Raw genomic sequence first — 24,272 nt, forward strand, 5'->3', positions numbered from 1 at the left:
ATATATTTTTAAAAAATCATCTGTCACATCGAACATGTTCTTTTGGGGAAAGAGCTGCCTTTAACAGAGCAGAGCCAGCATGTTCTTGTTGACAATTTGGCTTGTAAGCACCATTCTCTCAATTCAAGAATCGAAAGGCCTTTACACAGCGGGGGCGTTTTTTATTGTGCAATATATATTTTTTTTTATGTGTTTTTTTGTCTTGAGTACTTTTACACAGAACAAGAATATTACGCAATGATAAAGCAACGTAATTTTTTCCAGAACTAAGTTGATTTTTTTTTTTAAAGTGGGTTGAGGAGGCAGACACCAGGGAAGTGGTTCCAGCAGAGGGTAATGAAAATGTTAAATACAAGAAATTCAAAATAAGTTGGGATTTCTCAATAAGAATCATCTTCAGAATGGCTGTAGATTGCTATAATGTCACATGAACATTAACATTACAATAAGTGTATTCAACTTCCATAGGAAGAGGAGGCACATGTCACAAACACTGGAAGTGCGTAGCACTCAAACTAAGAAGTCCTGTCTTAAGATGGGAATTTATTCACCACTGCAGGGCCAGAACAGAACTTTTTTGGAACTTTTAAAGACTGATTATAATACATTTTAGGTATGGTAGGTAATGTGACGTGGACCACATCAGAACAGAACGCTTACACCATAGAGGGGCTATTATTATTCAAGGTTGGCTGCGGTGGATCCGTCTCATAGCTGTTGCGTGCCATTTGTGAGAGGAACTAATGTTTTGTTATTTTTCTCGTCTCATCTCTCTCTCATTACCCGACGCGCGCACACACACACACACACACACACACACACACACACACACACACACACACACACACACACACACACACGCACACACACCACATACACATATGCACAGCCGGCCTCCCTTGTACTTCTGCACTGATTTTGGAATGCTAATTTGTGCTGGACTGCAAGCCATTTGCTTTTTTCAATGGTTTTGCCGATATCATCATTATGCCTCAATCAATATGGCAGATACAGAAACAACACAACATGCCAAAGCCACTTTACCCTTCTAAATTCTTGTTTAACTGAATACAATATAGTGTGTCAACGGTGAATGGGAGGGAGGTACACGGAAATACTGCAGGGTACTATTACTATACTTGTAATGAAAACTCAAAGGAACAGACCTGAGCTAACGGACTACACCTGCGTGGTCTAACTTTGATGCAATTGAGTCATTGCAACAGGAAATGCATCTCAGTGTGGGCTTTAGATTGGCAGTGCCACCCACTCCTGGCCCTAAGGGAGGATGAAGAGTGGTGGATGGGCCTGCGCCTCAGCAATTAGTAACCCTCCAGGTGACAAAAGCAGAGCAGGGAACGGCAGGCAGGCAGTAAGGCCAGCAGCGAAGCTTCCCTCTGCTCAGTCCCCTGGTGAGAGCTCACAATAACGCATTGCTGTGTATGACTGTGTTGTCTATAGCCTGACCAAATCGAGAGTCCTGGGATCTTCTGATGAACAGTAGTTTTACATTTGAGAATAGATGTGATATCATCAGCGTGAGAGTGTGCAGGATTTCTGCATGGTCCAGCACAAACTGTGTGATGGTCTATGTATGCGCTTGACATCGGCCATCATGGTTTTCCCGTCTTGGATAGAAAAACGTGCTTTATTCCAATATAAGAAACCCATATTTACCTTCAGATTCTGTGCAAGTTGTTGCACAAGATGCCACAAGATATTTTAAAAACATCTGAACAACTTCAATTTCAGCAACACTTTGTGTGTGGATGGCAGGAAGATTAAGATAGAATTATGGGTTCCTGAGAGAAAAACCCGTTTTTGTCCTATTAGTGGGGAGTGTGCTTTATTTGGCCACTTCAATGCCATCTGGCTTGAGAAAAAAAAAAGATTTCTTATTGTCCTTTTTTTTTTGTGATATTACTTTGTTTGATTTGCTGTTTGAAAATCACTGTCTGTCGCGAGCTGCAAGCGTTGTTTAGAATATGAGTCCTTTTCGGCTACATTGTCTTCGCATGCTGACGAAGGCTGAAACGTCCATGCCATCCTTTTACTTGTTGACATGCAACCGGGGCATTTATTTAGGTACGCCTGAATGACAGCGCGCGTAGATGCAGCAGCCAGTAGCTCCCTCACATGTTGCTACATTTTGGGGTTTTTTATTTGTTATTTCTTGCCTTCATTACTGAAACACATATCACCCATGACAGAAAAGCACTCATCAACATCGGGGGGGGGGGGTCGGATTAAGTGCAGCAGAAAAATAAAAATAAACTAAAAAAAGACACTAACCCCTCGAGGTGCAGCTATGCACTTGAAACTCAAGTGCAATGCAAGCCGTCATGAAGCCGGTGTAGGCAGCCGTATTATTTAAAATAGGACTGTGTCTGACATCAGGCGTGCATGAGACAGACCGCTGAAAAACATGCATCCTGTGGGGGGCAATCCTTCGAATCTTCATTTCTGTGTCTTGAGACAATGTAATGCCACAAGGTTTTCCAACATTTTACACCCGAGGTCAGCCTTAGAAGGGTTAGACAAGTGTGAGTGTGCATGCTTACTGTAGTTGCTTTGAAAATGCTTCCATGTTAATGTGAAACACCACACTGGACCTTGTTAGAGGAAAAGCTGTGTTGCATTGACCCCTATGTTCAGCTGAGGTTTAGTGCAGTCGAATGAAGTGCTTAATGCGCTTAAAGTTTCTTGTTATGAGAAACAGATGTGCTGATTGAGCTCAACTGTCATTTTTGCTGAAGTGATGCAGATGTGGTACCAGACTGTCGTGGTGAAGATGTGGCTCTTCTCGTGATCATCGAGACTTTCTGCATCCAAGAAAAAAAGAACATCAAGGAGAAAAATGGCAAAAAAAAATGTATTTTCTCGGCAATGTGGCTGAGCTCACCCTTTTGGACAGTGTGAGGAACTCAGAAATCCGGAAAGAGTCCTGAGTCGAACCACCGCTCCTTCATAATCAAAGGAGCCAGTTTAGGAGGTTTGGGCATTTGATCAGGATGCCTCTTGGACACCTCCCTCTGGTTTTACTGACCTCCTTACAGGGTGGGCTGGGGGCGTCACAGTATTTGAAGGTAGCAGTTATCTGATCCGATAAGCTCACCAAGCTTCTGTGGACATGTTGCCATTGCCTTTGATGCAACTGGACATATTTTACACATTTTGGAGGTTATGCTGTTGTATATTTGGATATTTGAAGATAACACACGCAGTCCTTCCAAAGTCAACCACAGTCACTTCTGACCAATGGGAGTTGCCCAGGACAACGTTTCTCTTATCAAGTTTGGCACTAGGCAACTCTACAGTTGGGCGCAAAGGTAGCTCTGAGCTTCTCTACACAGTCTTGCGAAATTCTGCCTCTGGGGTGCACCATCGAACCATGAGCACATTCACATAAAATGGGATGGTGTTTGCACCGCCTGACCAACCGCAAACATGGAGAAGTCCACTGGCAGCGGATCAGCATATTTTACAACCGAAGAGCAAACTATCATGGTTAAACACATCATCCAGGCTGAAAGCAACACAGCTGCAGCTGCCAAATGCGGGAGGGACAGCTGGCAAAAATGATGCATTCCCACGGCGTGTATGACAATTTGAATCTTATTCTCTGAGCTGCAACTCCGGTGTTTCAAAACGGACTTGGGAGCAAATAAAAGTAAATATAAAAACAGTTCAAAGTGGTGAGCAGGCTTACTTTAATATCTTATAAGTACAACAAGTTCAGGGCTTTAGTGCTTCAATCAGTCTCTGTTGATGGATGATATCGGTGTACAAAAGAACAATGAGAGGGCTTTGACATACGGCTCAGGAAGCTGACACAAGTCATTCCCTCTAACCAGAATCTACTTCGCTCATATGAAAAAGCGCCAGGGAAAGCCAAAGGGCTTTGCCAGTTGCTGAACATTCTTGCCCCCCTGAGACCCTCTTACGATCTGCATCGAGCTCCACGGGATTGGTGACGCCATTTTCCAAGAGAGCTGATTGGCCCGTGGGCGGTGCTTTTATACAAGTGAGTCTGTTGTCTTGAACCTATTTTTCAAAATTGTCATAAGCAATTAACACCTAAAGGATTTGTTTCAAAATGTATTCACATTTTTTTTTAATCCTGGAGATGAAAGCCTTTAAAAAGTTTTGGAAGTGAGGCACGCAGAGACAATAAATCTCAGCGTAATATGTACTGTATGAACAACACAATCATGTGTGATTTATTTTAGGGCTTTACCTGTAAATTTCGATTTCATAGACCTCTGTTGTGTCTATGATTCAGCCTGTGAAAACAAAGGACACCCAGTTCAAGGAAAAGCCCTGGTAAGGCTCTGGGTAAAGGTGCTGTTTATGAACCACAAGGTCCCCTGCTTCAAATCCAGCAAGGGACCTTTGTTGCATATCATTCCCCATCTCTCTCTCTCTCTCTCTCTCTCTCTCCCCTGACTTCCTGTTGTTTTGCTTGTGTCGAGCTGTTGTTGGGAGTTATATCATTAGAATGGGTTCCTTACTCCTGTTACATATAGCATAAGAAAGAAACACAATAAAATCAATTGCAGCTTTTTCTCCATTATCTGAGTCCCGCTGAAGCTCGCACTCTTGGATTTTCACAATGCATTTGGGAAATGGGGGCTCATATTAGTCCACACTGACAGCGAACAACAAAAGCAAATTAAAAAACACTGCTACTCCTTTAATGAGCAAGTCGGAACTTGTTATTAAAGCCTGCGAGGGCTGGGATTCCAGCCTGTATTTCTTCTTCTTCTTCTTCTTCTTCTACGTTTCTCTATTAACCCTTCCTCTTGCCTGCCCTCCGCTGCTGGTATAAACAATGCAGTTTCCCTGCAGACCAATTTAAAGCAAGCGAGTCGATGTGGAAGGAGGATGGGGCTGCAGGGTCTCCGGGAGATATTGACTAAAATACATAAATCATGGTCAGCGCTGTTGAGATGCCCCAACAATAAAAGCGTGTGATGTGCTATCATGTGAAAATCAATAACTAGCGGGTATGGGGCTTCTTCCTCCTGCCTGCAACTCTGGGCAGTTGCATGCTGACTTGGTGACAAAAATAAGACCGGGGGGGAGTGAGCTCACATTGACAGCAGCATGGGATCATCTTACAATTAAGGAGAACGCGTGGAATGCTAATGCTGCTTGTTGCTGCATGTGTGAGAAGAGAGCTTGAAGGGGAATCCCTTTTGTGTGCTCATTGTAAACTTGAGACTACGAGTCACATTCACCTGAACTGTCCGAACTGCACAAGCTTGTAGTGAATTTGCTTGTTTCAACCTTGTGCATGAGGAGGTTGAAACTATGAGATGTGATCAACTGTTCTGTTCTGCCCTGTGGACAATATTCATCACCAACAATTATATTATTAGACAGCCTTAACTGACCGTATTAGAGGACCCCGTAACTATTAGAAAATATTAACAAAGCTGCCAACAATGTGCGCCATCATAGCAGCACAAGTTAGACAGTCAGACGCTAAAGCAAAGCGGCTATGACTTAGACGGGGACGTGACAGTCTGATGGACAGTTAGTGACGTTGGTACATTGTCTGGTACAATGGAGGAGGAGCCCCCTGACAGCTATCTGCATGAAGACCCCCCCGAGGTAGCTGTCGCACAAACACAACCGAAGTAATGTTATGCAAACGTGTAGTGTCATCATGATGTCATACACCACTCCGGGAAAAAACAAAAAAAACAATGGGAAACGGGAGATGTGCGGTCAGGCAGTTGTGATTTTAGTGTTGCTCATTAGAGGATTATTTGATCTGGAACAAATGGAGCATATGTCATACTGGTATTATGTAATATGCAACTGCTCATTTTTGTTTTACTAGTCGTGAAGCCAACGAGCCAGTAAAGTAAGAAAAAAAAGACAAAGAAACACTGCACAATACTTTAGGAGCATTTAGGCCGTAAGCTGAAGTTTGAGAGCAGATACACTAACCCATACACTAACCTGGGATATTGTATTGTGCCCCTGTGCCCACGCTGACCTTTTTTTTATCGGTTGCAATGTCAAACCGTCAGTCACGGCCAGCCATTCCAGTCTAATTTGCAGAGCATACTGGTGTGGAAATTGGACACGGGAGCAGAGGTAGGGCCCCGGTTGTTCTGCCCTTTTGCGTGCCTCGAGATCATGCACACAATTTCATGGTTAGTGATCGGTCGTACTGTAACAGACAGCTGACCTCAACTCCCCTCATCCCTCAAAGTCTCGCTGGCGCGCGTGCAGGCCCAAGTCTATTGTGTATGTGTGCCAGTGTGCCAATCATGGCCAGTCCCGTGTCGGTTTCCACCATCACTTTCAATGCAACACTGAGGGAAAATCAAATATTAGATCCGTCTCAATGCAATGCGATGCGATGCGATGGGAGCCACTCACCATTTTATTATTGATTTCATGAAAATGGATCTCGCAGACTTTCTCCACCACATCCTCAATTTCAAATGTTACAAAGCCAAAACCTGCAGAGGAGACAGATGAGTAGAGAGAAGAGTGGCAAGAGGAAAGGGAGAGGAGGCATAGAAAACAGAAAAAGAGGGAGGGGGGGGGGACACTTGGTCATAATTCCACAAAAGCATGATCCGCTTACAGCTAAGAACACTCATATCTATTGATTAAGAGATGGAAATGGAGCCTTGCTCTGGTTCCTCGGGTTCACTAAGCTTTATAGTCCTGGTGCGACAAATGCCCTGCGGTGATCAAAATGATACACATATCTCACAACTGGACTACAATATTACGGTTTAACGGTGAAGGGAAAGCACAATAATACAGCCATGGAGACCAATAAAGGCCTTGGACTGGTGTGTATAATTTTCTTGCTTTATTGGCAAACAACCGGTTTAGGCTTGAACCAATGGCAGAACATGTTCAGCATTATTACACACAGTTTTAGGATGAGCTCAAAACCCTCTGGGGTAAATGGGAAGTGCAGTAATACAAGTTGATATAATGATTCAACATAACATTAACTAATCACTTGCATATTACACAGGGATATTTGAGAATCAACAGAAATACATACACATTGGACACATTGATTGGTTGAATACGGCGCAGACAAGATGTATTTCTTAAGGCTGTAAGTTTTTGTCCTTTATTTAACCTGACTGCAACGTGTGTGTGTGTGTGTGTGTGTGTGTGTACATGTTTGTACGGAATGTGTTCTTCACTTACGTCCTTCCAAGAACTTTCACAATGGTGCCATTCCATGGGCCCTAATTCAACACATCACATGAATGCATTTTTAATGTGGAAGCATTTTATTTTAAAACCTTCTCGCCTTCTTTGCGCTGACAGTAGCACCAAAGCTTTTTTTCATGCCCTGCCCAGTGGGGTGTGCCAAACACCAGCCCGGCGTGGCGATCCTGTGGCGTACATGGGGACATGGGGCGGGACCAGAAAGAATATATCATCATACCCTAGAGCAGGGCGTGTTGGAGGTTGTGACAACCACGACCAATCACATTCGCCACTTTCATCCCCTTTAAACCCGTGATGAACTGACATATGTTTAGGAATACTGTGGAGAGTTGACCTCAGAGGAAACGTATTGTTGTCTGGGACCTGCAGAGTTTCAAATATGAACACAATAGTTCAAACATACTGCCAAGATCAGATGATGTCTCTTTTTAAGTAGGATGTTTGCTTTTTTTGGACACAGAGGGAGGACGTGAATCATTCACGAAGAAGACTTGGTTTAAGGGTTAGGGTTTAGGTTAGGTTTAGCACAGGGCAAGACAAGTAATGTCTTATGGTTAGGATTTGGGTAAGTTTCCAGGAAATTAATGTAAGTCAGGAGGAGTGGGAGGACAGACAGACAGACAGACAGACAGACAGACATTCAGAGTGGAGCTTTTCCACTCATATAGACATATAGTCAAACGTTCAGCAGTGAAAACAAACTTATTTGGACTTCTAGAGGCAACTTTCTGTTAGTTTCAGTTTCAGCAGGACTCTGGATGGAGTTATTTCAAATTTGAGGAGGCATCGCTCCATGTAATGATCTTACGATCTGTCTTCTAGTCTGCAGTCTTTTGTCATGCAGCACGAGCTGTAATCACAGCAGCCCAGCACAGTTTGTATGGTCTGCATCTATACAGAGAATGAGGACGCCTGCCTATTACATGGTGTCCTTGGGTCAGAATGATGATCATCACTGCATAGAAGCTCCACAGCATGGCTTTGTTTAAATGGAAACGTGCATTACGGAAACAATGCCTGTGTCTGACACTGAGTGATCAATGTCATTGGCTAACCAGCTTCCCTTCCAGACTTCATGCGCTTCTAACTGTCCTGAATGTAAATCTTTTCGCAGGCCATCCAGACATCCTGTAAGATCTGATTCACACTGTACAGCTGCAGGGCAAAAGTATTTTCTGTTGTACATGATGCATAACACATACCAGAGAGCTCTAATACACCAATGTGTTCATCTGTTAAAGTAGCACCATAGACGTATCTGTTTAAAGTATATCACCACAGATCGCTGTATGGCAGTAAACAGTGCTCATTGTGGGCTCTTGGTTTTTACGTGTTAGGTCGGGAATCATGACTGGTGATGGTGGTGAGCTGTTGAGATATAATGTGAATGTGTCGTTGGTTATGGCCACCCCCGATGTGAAACAACCAGTGAGGACATGTACAGGTGAGCCCAGCCCAGCCCATCCTGACCCCAAGACAAGCAGAAGACCTGCACTGTCTCTCATGAAGCTTAGTGAAAGTTCAATCTCTCTCTTTCTCTTTGCGGCTTCCAAATCAACCAGCTGACAGAGGGTGTTCACTCTTTCAGTTAAACCGATCAGATCTTCTGATAGACCCTGTTACTGTCCAACTTTAAAACTGTTCCTCTCTCTTGGTGCGTCAGATTGATACCAATAGCAAACATTCTCCTCACCTTTTTCAGTGCCTTGTTATTGGGAGCAAAGCCGACCCCCCCCCCCCCCCCGGCACCTATATTCTGCTGGAGACTAGCACCAGCCTCTTTGGGTTGGTTGCTCTGCGTGGTGGCTCCCCTACAGACCAGTCAGATTTCCAGCTCAGCTCAAAGACCGCGGCATTACTCCAGCTCCAGGCCTCCCTCTCTCTCTCAAGCAGTCCCCTGTGATCTCGCTGACAGCCAAAATATCAGGTCCTTCTCAGGCTCCTCAGCCTAAGAGGTCTAGCCTAGTCTTCCTGCTCACACAGCCTCATCTACTCCAGACCACTCTGTTGCATTCGCACCCTAATCGTCTCTGGCTGATTCCGTCCACGCCATCAATGCACGCCTTTACCACTGTCTCTCTGAGCCAATCACCTCTTTGCCGTGAATCCATCCATCTTCAGCCATTGCTCTTCAACAACTTCATCACTACCGCCAGTGTATTCTCCCATCAGCTCGTGTCATCACTTACCCCCTTTAAAATAATGACGTCACGATGGGGTCTAGTCGCCAGAGACCCAACAATTTTCACCATAAGAAAGCACTTGGCAACAGTGGCAAGGAAAAACATTGAACAGGTACGTGTTTAACGTGTTAAAAGGGCCTTACAACTCAGTTAAGGCTGTTTTAAAGAAATCAAGCAATGCTTTTACAGAAAATGAACAGACAACACTGATGTGGGGGTGCACTGTTTTCCAAAAAGGTCAGAGCGATTCATCCTATGTATTCCATGGCCACTTGCCAGCGCTTGGTTGCATTCCGGGGCAATAATTTAAATGTTAAATGCTCATTTTTACTTGGATACAACCTCGGTTTTCGTAGCTTTGTTGATCATGTCTGACAGTTATGATAGCAGTGTACTCACAGAGTTTATTTCTGAGATCTGGGGAACACGGTGACATTACCTAGATTATTATTACTTGTTTGGAGGTCAAACTGAGAGTGAGCTCCCCTGAAATGTTGCTTTTTATCCCTCATTTGCAAGGGGAAAACTGTGAACGCACAACTATAGTAAGTGCAGCTGGTCAAAGTTGAAGCAGGAAGTGGGGCCTGTAAACTGTAATAGATGAAGACAGAAACGGACATTTTGTTTGAGATGTTATTTACGTAAATGTTCCGGAGTTCCTCTGGTGCTTGACCGAATACGGATTGTTGAGAGCACGCGGGGCAGCGCAACAGGAATCATTACCCATTTCGTGCTGTCGCAGTTGTTCTATCATTGCCATCTCCCATTCACCGCTCACCTTTCCTCCGTCATTCTCCTCAATGCTGCTCCTCTTTCCATATGATGGATAGCCTCGTCATCGCCTTACTGTGCACGTGTACACGCGCATCCAACCTCTTCACTGCATTGGCCGACGCGAGGTTCTGACGGACATCCTCATTAAAACGATTCTCAGCGTGTGCAAGAGCAGGTATGTGATAGAGTGCTGATCATACCTTCTTTTTTTTTTCAGCCATTTATTGCATATAAGTCACATGTTCAAATCAAACCCACGAATACCATTGAACAGGGACAGATTCGACCTTCCGCTGTCCTCCCAAAAACGCCATCTCTTTTAATCCTCCACTAACTTAAATCCCTCCCAATAAACTCTCTGTAAAGAATACATTTCTCCTGACCAAATAAACTGGAATTCCTGGTATAGCTGAACAGGATTATGTCTTACTTTTGCATTGAATGTCTGGGTCAGACCTACAACACAAAGCATTGCTTTATTTGCTCCCAGGATGCAGGAGAACATTTTCAACACCAGCTTATAGCCGCTGCAGTCCATAGCAGTAACCTGCTAGCGTCTCTTAGTCCCTAAATTGAGCTCCTTATGTTTGTCATGATAAAGTAAACATAAACATGGTAGTGATTGTCATGCTAACTCGCTCACAATGTTGCCACACTCATGTTTACCCTTTGCTGAAAAAAAAATGAACTCCACTGGTTGCAAAAAGAAGTCAGATTGTATTCAAGTTGATGAGAAAATGAGTCTTCTTCAATACAGCCTGATATTCATTTCGTAAATTAAGGTCCCATTTAGAGTCAAATAGACTAGTATGCTTTAGGGCGTGGCTACTTTGTGATTGACAGGTTGCTACCAGGATAGCGGTATTTGGTTGTACAAAAAAAAGACACTAGGAGTTGGCTGTACACTTTTTCCAGTAAATACATTAACAAATCTACTTTGTCAGCAGCTACTGCTCAGGAGCCAGGGGCAGGTGAGAGTGCATATTGTCTTCGGGGGTTCTCAGATCCCCAGCTCCAAATATGGTCGTCTTCTGGTTTCCAAAAAAAGATGGCGACGGCCAAAATACCAAACTCAAGGATTCAAAACGGTAGTCCACGAACCAATGAGTGACGTCACGGCCACTTCTTTCAGCTCAAGGAGCAGCTGAAGCTGATGAGAGCGCCATTAGTTTCACAGGCATTTGGTCATAAATCAAAGTATTGCACAAATTGAAATGTTTGACTCAATAATGATGTGCAAAGTTAGTGGTGTACATCGTCTACATGAAAATGTGATGCCAATCTATCCAATAGTTTTCGAGACATTCCACTCTCGGGGGAAAAAAAGTGGTGGACTGATCGGCTGAACAACATAGCCATAGCTAAAGGTAACTGACAGTGAGAGAGTGATCTGAAATCTGATACATCTTCAGGATTAACAGCAGAGTTTGCATTCTGTTCTGTCCTTTTTTTTTGCTTCTTCTTCTTCTTCATACTTGAGTTGGTTCAGTCACTGATCACTTCATTAGTTTTCAGGCTATTCTATTCTGTTAGCTCTACTAGTTTAAGGCGTACACCACGCCGACACAGGAGGCATTCCAGATGCATTTTCACGTAACGCGCAGAGTGCATCTGAAAGAACAGACACCCTTTTGTTTTAATTACAGCAGAGCAATGGGGTCATGTTGAGCTCGATCTGAACTAGCTCATACGACATATTGTCCAACCATGTTAGAAAGTGTAAATATGAGGATAACGTCAGTTGTTCACAGGAAAAAGGGTTAGGGGTTAGGGTTAGAACATTTTTATATTTAGAGTGGATTACACAACTCAAAGACACTTTACATGGCAAGTTGAATAAAAGTATGTCGAGAACTGAATCACAAACAAAGGCACGAGGTTGTTTTAGTGGAGTTGATTTTGTTACCCAATAAAAATTTAAAAAAAAATAAAGTATTGCTATGAAATGACGGGGATTTACTTATTGCAGGGTATTATAAAAACTGTGAAAATTGTGGAGCAGGGGTGAATAGTTGTGAGCTGTGGGAATTCATAAGTATATTTCACCTTTCAATGTTTTAACTTCATTAACACAAGATGGCCGCAGGTGAACATACTGTAGCACTGGTGTGCACTTGTGTTAGTGGATGATTAGAAAAACAGGTGGAGGCAAGGTTCAGGTTTCTGAAGCAAACACCCCCCTCCTCAATAGTATCAGCACCCCGGCCATCACTTCTGATATCCAACAAATCAACTGTCTGGAGCAATTTTGCAGTGAGCCCAACGACCAACATACAAACGCCACACTGGGCGGCTTCGAGGGGGGTGACGGAGAAAATGAGAGCGCCAGAGATGACAGAGAGAGAGAGAGAGAGAGAGAGAGAGAGAGAGAGAGAGAGACAATTGTAGAAATCCATTAGGTAATAAATACATAATGTATGAAAAATGCATGATAACCTGCACAGAATCGTTTGCACAAGCTGAGGTGGTTATTGTCATCAAGGGTGTACTGGGAATTCTAGATTTGTTCCAGACAGATGGTGTAATATCTTTTCGAAAGTGGGTTTGACACAGACAATGTGAAATATTCAGCATCCCTAATCTACGCAAAGAAATAATTGAGTTTATCACATTTTGTGTCATGTTTAAAGGTAAATAACACTCCAGAAATCGTTATTTCTACTTATTTTATTATCTTTCATAAAAAAATAAAACGGCACAACAAATCTTACATTCTTACTTATTCTTACGGACTGAAATAAGAACGGTCCACGGGGCATAGCACGTGCGCCGAGAGACTTCTGGTTTAGCCCTATGCTGACTTGAATGGTGATCAAAAATAATTCAAAGGTCTCCAAATGTTATCAAACCCAATTGATCACATTCTGATAGTGAAACGAGTCATTTGGCGGGTTGCAGCCACAACGGTAGCGACAAAGTTCCAAATCGTGATTTATTTTGCAGTGTGGATGTGTGGCATCCTTTTAGGCTCATGGCATGTACCGTCACTGCGTATCTTTGAGAGCACATCGCTGCCACAGTCATCATCACATCTTTAAAAGCACTGATAAGTGATTTTAGATACCATTCACTATTTTAACAGATGAAGAGTTAGCTGGCGACACGGTTAACCATAAAATATAACTGGACACAACTCAGCAAACTGTAACAAAAGTTCATGAAGTCAAACAAAGCATTCAATAAATGAGTAACACCAGCAAGTGAAAAGGCGAGCCACGAAATACATCCAAATTGCCAGCATGGTGTTGATTGAAGTATGGAACTGAGCAGCCAATCACAGGTCGCCCTGTGGGCGGCCAATCACATGAGTGGATCAGCACAGAGTACAAAACCCCAGCAACAGAGCAGGGAGCAATAACAAATAAAATGTCACTCACTATTAGCAGTAATGATGGCAGATAATTGTGGACAGAGGAGTTAAGGGGGAGCTTAATCAGTAACAGCAGGTGCCAAACATTTTCTCCAGAATAACAAATAACTAAATATGATAACATTGAATAATGATGAGTGTTTGAATCAGTTTACACAAGATTCTCTTCGGTGAGGAGCTGCAGGTTCTTACTGCGGTTAGGCTAAATCTTAGCAGTCAAGCTTAAAGACAATCCCTTGAAGTCAAACATGTCTTTGTTAGAGATTATTAGATGAATAACTAAAACAAGAGATACATCACAGTGTTAAAAACTAAAATAAATGTCAACCAGTTTCACATAAAGATCATTTCCAGCTGTATTTCAGTGTACTTTAAAACTTTCTATATTCAATTGCAAATACTTAATAGTAGTTAGTTTACTTTTGAAGTATAATCATTTTCAGGCCCTTTGTAATACACTATTGGTATGCTTTACTAAAGTGTACTTTAATTTCACTTCATGTATTTAAGTATACTTACAAAAAAGTGCACTTTTTGTGTTAGTTCATTTTATGCTGTATTTCAGTGTACTTTGAAAAAGTATATTCAATTAATTAATGAATAGACAAAGTTTATTGCAGTATACTTACATGTAGAGTACTTTACTCTAAGTCAGTCTTAAGTTGTAGTTCACTTCAAATACATGTACTTAATCTCAAATCTTTATAGTTGTGTTTTGGTATATGTATAATAAGTGTACTTTACTTGCATGCTTGGATATCATATGAGTAACACACTTATCGAATGTTTCCTTTAATGTAATGCTTTAAAGGAGGCGCTTCAACATACTTGTGGATAGCGCACTTTTTTTCATCCAACCACCTTGTTTGGATGCTGAACTGCTGAGTCTCTCGCACTTGCGGTGTCCACACTGCCAGCCCTGTCTTGACTTTGCCTTTGATGATGGTCATCAATAATAGAATGTTTCATTTTCATTTCATTATAAATCTAATCTTTATTTAGTTTGGGCAGAAAAAGGTTAAGAGGCGTGTACACAATTGTGTTGAGTTAAGACAAAGAAAGTTGGATTCTTCTCATGTCTGTGACATATTCCACGGGTAGTATAGACGTTGAAACTGCGGCGAAATGCGTGCAATGTTGCATGTGTGAAGCCAATATGACCGTGAACAGATGCTGGTCTTTACCATATAAATGTTATATTTAAGCCGCTGCCAAAAGCCTATCGTAACGCTCAAAATGCTCGAACATCACATGCTTCATGTAGACTTCAGATAGTTCCGGGAAGTTCTTTGTGGGCAATTAGAATGCGTAAATATAATACATCCATGGTAAATACAGAGAGACGGAACTGTGATTTTTGGTGATTAGTTCGAGAACGGGGGTGACACAAGGCACATGGCTCTGAGCTACGGAAAACCTGTAGGCATCCGCCAGACGGGGGGAGACAAAAGTTCACATTACTACTTTTATTAAAGTTAAGGATTAAAGGATTTGACTACTTCTTACACTGAAACTTACACTTTTTTTTAACAATACTAAAAAGAAGGTATGAAAGTAATTGAACTTATTTTTATTGTGAAATAAAATATATAATATTAATAAACCCACAGCAAAAAATGGTTCAACACACCGGACACACTAATAACAACATTTTACTGGGAAAAACACAAAACACCTATAAAGCTAACCACATTACAACAATCAAAACATCAAGGAGGCCCAGAAACGCCAAATTTCCAACAGTACTACTGAGCAAATCAATTACAATACCTTATTAAATGGAAGCCATCACCACCACCCATGGCTTGATATAGAACAAACCGGGTGCCAAGACATAGCAGTCACAGATCTACCTTTCCTCAGTGACACAATCAAACACCGTAACTGCTTTAAAAAAAAACATAGCAATCGCCACAACTCTGGAAAGTCAATAAAATTAAATAAAAATGTCACCGACCACACAAACACCCACATGGCACAATCCAGACATCACTGTAAATAAATCGCTAAATGGAAAGAAAAGGGAACGACACACCTCCATCACATTTTTGACCATAACACCCTGTTAACATTCTTCTTATTGATAAATATGGCGTTGAGAAACACCAATACTTACAATATCTCCAATTAAAACATTCAATCGAGGCAAAAACAATAGATATCTCTAACACACACCATTATTGGACAGTATTGAATAACATTGCAAAATAAACGTATAAACATATATATCTTCCACTAACTCTACCAATGTACCTCACATACCAATAAACAAATGGGGGAAAAGCCAATAACCACTTTTGGAATAAAATCAAAATCAATAATAACATGTTCAGCATGTCTGGGAACACCAACACGAGGCTAATGCAAATACAAGATCATTCACAGAGCACACGTCACGCAGCACAAGATGCACATACTGGGATTTACAGCATCAGACATATGCACTCATTGATTACCTCCACGCACTCTGGCTCTGTCCACCAATACAACATTTCAGGGGGGAAAAAAATAACCACCACACTATATCCCCTTGTGGCCCCAACTATCGCCAAGACCAAACAATACTATCAAATTAAACAACAGAAACATTCTTGTTCCCATAAGTCTCTGGCACCTCCTTCCCAATGACATCACACACACACACACCCACACACAGTGAAAGATGGCAAACTATGATGGGTCAAGGACCAACACACATGTATTTGTCACGCTGGCCAAGTCACGGCAAGAATTTGCAACTCTATAATCGCCTACAACATGCAGAGAAGAGTGCAAACAGTGTCATATTTGTATTTTGGGTACAGAAATTCCTGTATGTATTCCTGACATTGTCATATAATTGAAGACAGAGAGGAGGCATAAAGCAGGGATGTGTAAATGTGTGAGGAATACACACACAAAGCATTCAGAAATGAACACAGTGGTGCTAATACCCAATAGTCCCATTATTGGAGAAATGGCCAAATTCAACACTGGTGGGTCAATGAATATTGGCATGTATCAATAGGAATTTGTGCCCTTATTTACACATTCTCTTAATCAAAAAACAAGAAAGCGCAGGGGATAGGAGGAGGGAGGGGGGGCAGTTAAGCTCTTTAGAAGCAGGATCTTGTAAAGTAAATGAGAGTGGACAGAGGAATCGATTGAGGCAGCGAGCCATCCTCACTGCATTGTAATGAGCAGAGTGTAATACATTTAGCAGACTGATAGGCTGGGAGAGAAACACACAAGGTGAGTGAGAAGGAGGAGGAAGAGGAGGAGGAGGAGGAGGAGGAGGATGAGAAGGACAGGAAAAAGCCTTTTCTGATGGAGCGGCTCAGACCTTGTTAAAAGAGTCAACGTCTGCATTTGTAGAAATAACAAGACCGACGGTGGCTGCTGGGACACGTGCTGTATGTCAACAGGTTACACCCTCTGCACTTATAAATTCACAATTCTAATTCTAGTCGGGGCCGGGCATTTTGAGGAGGAAGAGGCAGGAGGAGGAAGATGAAATAAAGGAAGAGGAAAGAAGATAAATGAGAAACACAGGAGGGTCCATCAGCAGAACCGTCCAGACTTGAAATGATCATTAAAGCTTGAAGTCGTGAGTAGGTGGGTGTGAGATGTTCATTCTGGGCCACCAATGGCGCGCTGTGATCGCGCTGAGCTACTCGGAGAAAAACAAAGAACGAGATGAAGGAAGAGTAACACGGTCTGGTCTACTTCAAAGATGCACGAAGCATTTTCCAACTAGCTAGACGGTGACAAAAGCTGCATTTACTACATTTGTAAAACACGCCAAAGTAAAACTGCTGGGGCTACGGAAGCCCCTACGGACAAAATGTGCATAAAGAGAGAAGCGCGCAGGAAGGGGATGATGAGGAAGAAGAGGAGGTGGAAGAGAACAAGGGGGAAGAAGGGCTGCCTTGCCTCCAACTAGAGATAACTAATGGACTGTATTGCCATTCTGACATATTTTGTAGTTTAATAGGGTTTTGAGGCAGCATGGCGGTGCAGTGGTCGGCGCTGGGAGGTAGAGCGGGTTGCGGGTTGTCCTTGGGCAAGACACTGAACCCCAAGTTGCTCCCAATGGAGGCCAGCAACCTTGCATGGCAGCACGGCCGCTGTCGGGACTGCTGAGACCTGGTCTGTAAAGCATTTTGGGAACCATGACGGTTGGAAAGCGCCATATAGGTGAAGTCTATTTGCCAACTTCCAGGCATCAGGATGGTTGCGCTGCAGGAGAGGGAAACATCTGATTTCTCGCGTCAATGTTAAGGCCACCCGAGTGATTACAATTAAAATGGACTACAAGGAGCACAGGCCACAAACTAGATGTTTCTTTACGTCACCTGCAAGTTGGCCGACAATCGCAATCTTCTGTTGGCAATAAACACATTATTCACTATATCACTACTACTTCTTCTGCAACATATCCTTTCGCTGCTGCTGCTGCTGCTGCTGCAGCTGCTACGACTACTATAAGTCATCATCATCATCGTCATCACAGCCAGGGTCTGACTAGCTGTGTCCGTCAGAGCGGCCCTCCGTCATATTTGACAGAAAGGCTAATGGAACACCATATGGCTCTGGATCGTGAGCACCATGTACGGTGACAGCTCTATGCCTCATAAATGGCTAAATGTTAAATCTAATCATAATAACAAACACAGTTTCACACACACACATGTTCACACACAGTGGTAGCAGGTTGTGGATGTGAAGCAAAAGCAAAAAAAAAAAAAGTCCAATTTCACCCTTCTCTCTTCCTATCGCTCTCCTTTTTTCCTCTCCCTCAATAACACACTAACGTGATTACACTGGCATCAAAACAATTTGGGCTTTAATTACACGAGACACATCAAGGCGAAAACCATGAGAGGCTTTTCTCAAATAAATCAATTGGCATGACCGACCAAGTACGCAGGGAGACGGAGAGGTAAACAGAGAGGAAACAAAGAAAGATAGAGAGGTGGCTGAGAGATTGAACAAACAAGACAGTGGAGGGGGGGGGGGGGGGGGGGGTGACAGAGAGAGAGAGAGAGAGAGGGCCTTTCTAATTAGATTATGGCAATGCTCTCAGACAGCTTTAATAGCAATCTACGTGTGACAGATGAGACGCCGGAGTCTGTGGATGGCGTTATCTCGGAGCTTCCGTGGATCCGTGGCTCTCCCTCGCCGCGTTCCCACTCCGGGATATTAACCGCGCTGCTGCTGATTGCCCGCGTTGTATTTGGACGTAAGTGGAGCTCTCTCGCGGGAGACATAAAACAAATGCATATTTGATTACGTCCTCGTCCTCTTACCTGGAATGATCGAGCGGCGGCTCGTAATCGCTTTTGAACTTTAAACACACGTTCTCTGGCGCATACCAGACGCTGCAGAGGACCAGGAAAACGATGAATGAATGAGAACTACTTCCACCACACGCGGTACCTAAAGTCTTCCGTTAAGCCCCTTCCAGACATGAAATATGCAGCATTACTGTTAAAGTGATGCGTTTTGTTGTTCAGACAGAGCTCCCTTTCATGTTAATGTCCCGAAAGGCTTCATTTAGACCGCGACGGGACATTTCTGGAATGACCTGCATGCTCGCGCGATATCCGCCACCTGGTGCACGAGGGGGAACGGCAGGATCCTCACAGGATGCATAACTCATGGATCTAACGCCAGCTGTTTCTGCTGAAGCCACCACTGCCAATACATTTTCATATCAGTTTCGTCGTTTAACGTTATTTGATAGACAAATCCCGACGCTGCTTATTTTATAAGTGTGTAGCTTTTGTTTTGACTTTTGGCTGTGTTTATTTAGTGGTTGTTTTAAAGGTCAATTAGGTTGGTGGTGGCGTTTTTCTGTTAGCCCCATAGGACGGGACGTAACAATGATAATTCAATAGTACTGAATTGTCAACCTATTAGGATGTCGATAAGAGGCAGCTCCAGAAATGATAGAATTGGCTGTTGGCTCAAATACCTTAAACAAACAAAGCAATTTATGACTTTTGTCCGTCAGAAGCAAAAGCATATGTAGTACAATGTTTTTATTAGGGTGGAGGCCGGAGTGGATCTTTGGCTCAACACTGGACGCGGGAAACACTGTTAGGTTACCTACCAAAAGTCAATATTGGTTTCTGATGACCACGACGTCTATCTTTCTATCTTTGGGTCTGTCATAATTGCCCATTGCTCATTTTGGTGATGACAATCAACCTATTTGGTTGTTTGGTCTGGAGACCCTTGTTGGACTGGTTATGTAATGTGCTTAATTATTGAAATGCAAGGAATTATTCTTCTTCTACCCTCCAAATGAATTGATTTTTGAGGGCCTAAACATGTTAAAAGTCAGAAAAGAAAAGAAACTTTGCACGCGCGTCAGAAGTGGTGAAAAAATGTTGATATATTATGAGTCCCACGCATGGCTAAGGCGAAACGGCTCTATAGCACCCCCTACAACATTTTTAAAAAGCAGCCCCCGCAGTATGTTTCACCTCAATGCAAAATGAAAATGAAATTTCGTGAGCAGGTGTCATGCCGAGACTCAAAAAAAAAGTCTGTCGGAGCCATGCCACCCAACAGGAAGTCAACCATTTTGAATTTACTGCACGCTTTTTTGGCCATTTTTCGCCATTTCCAGGCTCTGTACTTTTAACGAACTCCTCCTAGAGATTTAATCCGATCGACTTCAAATTCAAACGACTTGAACGAAGCAGCCCTCGCGGTACGATTCACTTACATGTGCGAAATTTTACGCGTGTATCATTCCGAGACTTAAAGAAAAAGCCTCTTGGAGCCATGCTCTAAACCCAACAGGAAGTCATCCCTTCACATGCTCTGTAGTTTAACTACTGTATCCTCCTAGAGATTTAATCAGTTCGACAAATTTTGGCCAGGGAAATCTAAAAACTGTCAGTATGAAAAGTGATTAAAGGCTTGAGTTTTCATGCAACAATGTCACCGTGGCATGGTGGCCATTTTGTGCATTTTGCCATGAAACTGGATGTTGGTGTAACTTGAGTGTACATGGTCAAATCTTCACAAAATGTCTTATGCCTCAAGACATCTGCATGCCAATTTTGAGTCATAGTCATTGCGCCACTTACGGACACAGGAAGTCTCGCTGTAAAACAGGAAGCTGTTTTAACTTGACTGTACATTGTCCATTATTCATCAAACTTGAAGGTAAGAGTCCAGGCCTGCCATATTGAGTATTAGTCATAGTGCCACCTACTGGCAAGAGGAAGCAAACCATATGTGAAAAAAACATCATTCAACATATAGCACCATGCCAAACAGGGGGTGTGGGAGTAACTCAGCAACGTTTCAACTGATCAGCCTCAAACTTCACATGGTTATTGTATTGTATTGTATGGTGTAACCTAATTTGCATACATACCAGCGACTGTAAATGTGAGTCAAATCATCGGAGTCAAACATAGATCTCCTCCTCAGCAGCAGGAGTTTGTCCCCAAAGATGACGGAGGTCGTTATGAACGTTCACGTCTGCATTTCTTGCTGTATGTGTGTGAGCACATTACGTGACCTTATTTTCCGAGTCTCACAGCACAGCTCAGTTCTGGTGTGGAAGGAAGCTCCGTCCACATTCATTTATGTAGGTCACCTACACGCAATGGCCCATCTATTTCACTGTCCTACTTAGCTAGATATTTGGTGCACTGGGTGGGTGGGTCGTTCCACTGTTTCCCCTCTTCCATCTTTCTCTCATACAAGTGCAATAAACAACCCTGAGGAGGGGGACATTAAATTAGAGCAGTGAGCAGGAACTGCAGAGAGTAAAAATAATTCTTATACTCCAAAAGCCCTTAAAAAAAAAAAAAAAACCTTGCCGGAACCAACCATTGGTCGTTGGTCTGAAATTAATGGTTTATTAATAGTTGGTCTAAATTAATCAACTAAGCACAAAGCCATGCCATGCAAATGATAGCATGTGGTGGAGCTGATACATTTCACTACACTACACAATTTCTGAAAAAGAAAGGGAGGGGACACAGTCAATCAAACGTCAGACTACCAATATATGTGGAGGACAGATTGTTCCTTACGTATTGGGTGCCATTGTGGAGCATGAGGCAACAAAGGAACCGCTCAGCATTAAGTAAGTACTCCAACCAGGGACATGGAAGCATATAAGACACACGTCTTGACGTTGCATGTGACTAGTCTCGAGGACAACATATACCAGCCACGTCGTGCAGTGTCAAGTTGTGTGTGTCCTTTATGTAAAGCTGGATTCATAAACTAGGCGACACGCATGACGCAACATTTCAACATGGACGCCTGTGAAACTAGACTGGCTGAGAAGGTATGTCATTTCAACCCTTCCGTGAGAGACCATAACCACCGTCTTTCCCTTACCTTAACAAATTGCTCCAGTTGCTCTACTTTGATCATACTTTATTTGCAATAACCATAGTTTTCCATAACCATTTAGTAGCTGCCATGCACAGATATTGTAGAAAGAAATTATTTCAAATGCGGCATTGAACTTTAAAACATTCTTGTCACTAAATTGTCCGATATCAACATTCTGTCTGGTGATAGGGTTGACATCAGCCATTGCCATTAAGTGTACAGGTAAATTAAAACAGCAGCCCTGGGGTGCAGGATGTCCCTGTCTACATTTAATTAGGCCATAAGTTGCAGCAGTTTAAAGTAACTGAGGCAATTGGCTGTGGACAGACAAGACCACTAAAAAGGGATGGCACTGTGTAGTTTCTAAAGCTCCCCCTCTTTTTGCATTCTTGCTTTGGCATAAATTGCAGCCAGAATCATCCATAATGATATAGGCACCATTAAACTTCTTCAATTTAACTGAAAGCATAAGTGTCACTTACTGCAATGTATATGGACACATTCATGACTTGAAGAAACCAAACTTACAGGTATATGGCCTTACCACTATATAATTGAGAAATCAGGTTAAGTCGGTTTGCATGTGTTAGTATAGCATATAGCATAGTAGCAATTACATTACAAGACCAGATTACATGCAGACAGCCAAAAACCTCCTATGTGACTGTGAAGTGAAGTGAGAACAATGTAATCAACCACAGTGAAACCTTTAATAATATTTGTGCCATTGACCAACTGAACTCTTTTGTACAAAAGGTCAGATTTCTTTGGGTTGTATCCCGTCCATCGAAGCATACGTTCAGATGACACTCAGGTGGATTTGATCTACTGATCGGAGGCTCGTTCAGTTAACTAATCTTGCAGCCAGTGTTCACCTGTTATAAATATGGCTGTGCCTCAAGTTTCCAGCAGATCATTACTGGAAAATATGGCATCCCAAACTAAGTGAAAAGGCCAAAGAGGGACTTTCTCAGCGACAAATCATGGCTAGACTAAAGGTTTCTAAGGGGGCAGTGCATGGAACTCTAAAACGCTTTGCAGAAACGGGATCAGCTGTATCCAAAGCACGATCAGGCAGACCAAAACAAGGCCAAACGGTTGGGGTGGGCTAAGAAATACCAGCATTTTACTGTGGATGACTGGAAAAAAGTTCTATTTACTGATGAATCCAAGTTTGAGATGTATGGCAGTAACAGAAGGGTGTATGTAAGGAGACGAACAGAAGAGAGAATGATACAGCAGTGTTTCAAACCTACAGTGAAACATGGTGGTGGCTAGTGGGGCTAGTCTTTTTCCTACTCTGGAGTTGGACACCTGCAACGAATCGACTACACCCTGAGGACAATGACCCCAAACACACCTCAAAGCTTTGCAAGCACCACCTGACCTCAACCCCATTGAACTATTTATGGGGGCACTTGAAGACTCAGAAATCCAAGCATTCTGTAACATCACATTAATCACATTAATTAATTAATATATATATATACACACACACACACACACACATATGTATGTTGTTTGGGAAAAGCATCACAGAATCTTGACTGAATGTGTCATAGACTGTAGATAAAGATGGACAACATGGCAGCTCCTTAAAAGTGAAACCAAAACGTCACCCCCTGGTGGCTGGCTGCAGTATAGGTCATAAACACCTTCCCCTTCCATGTTAGCAGATGGGACATGGGCCAAACTAAAAAAATCACGTCACATAGATTTTTCCCAAAGTGGGTTCTGTCATTTTAGGTATTTCTTATCACACTGATGTTTGGTCATATTTTGGGTTTTAATTGATACTATAAAATGGGGGGTGAGACTTCATGATTGACAGCTGTGATTGCTTGTGGTGTGCTTGCGGTTGGGTTGGGTGGGTGTATGGACAGGGCAGGTCAGGGCAAATTATGTCATCACTGCAAGATGGCAGCAGCCATATCCGAGACATTTTTAAATTTTTTTACAGTGGGAGGAAGTGGAGACACTTCACCCTGCTTTATATACAGTCCATGGTCTGGAGTTGCAGAGCTGTGGGATGCAGTTGGGTGAGTGTGAAGGTTTGTTATGGGACACAAACACAAGACAAATGATTTGCATATGTATCATACACTGTACGTTTCACAGTTGTTGGGCTCATTTAAAATTAAGAGCAACATAATTAGTCCGTGTGACTACTAAATGTGAGTGTACCGTATTATGAAGCCACCGCTGCACATCATAAGTCATTTATGTGAGTTTGAATTTGTGCATAGCAATTAGCAAAAAATGCAAAATGATGGCTTGGCACACACAGACATGCCACGTCTCAGTGCTCCTTTGTTCTGCTCTGTTTTATTCTGTCATTTGTTAATCTAGCTTTCTATAGAAAGATGAGAGGT

The 24,272-nt window shown here is 42.6% G+C and overlaps 1 protein-coding gene across 5 annotated transcripts in view; it reads right to left on the minus strand.

Moving 5' to 3' along the window:
• Positions 1 to 24,272, minus strand: part of msi2b (musashi RNA-binding protein 2b) — a 160,316-nt gene that overhangs the window by 26,704 nt on the left and 109,340 nt on the right. For all 5 annotated transcript variants that reach the window (XM_070905486.1, XM_070905485.1, XM_070905484.1 and 2 more), the window contains exon 8: positions 6,397 to 6,479. In XM_070905486.1, the coding sequence (XP_070761587.1) occupies positions 6,397 to 6,479 (83 nt within the window). The remainder of the gene's footprint in view (positions 1 to 6,396; positions 6,480 to 24,272) is intronic.

Source organism: Enoplosus armatus, chromosome 5 (genome assembly GCF_043641665.1).
Source record: "Enoplosus armatus isolate fEnoArm2 chromosome 5, fEnoArm2.hap1, whole genome shotgun sequence".
NCBI lineage: Eukaryota > Metazoa > Chordata > Actinopteri > Centrarchiformes > Enoplosidae > Enoplosus > Enoplosus armatus.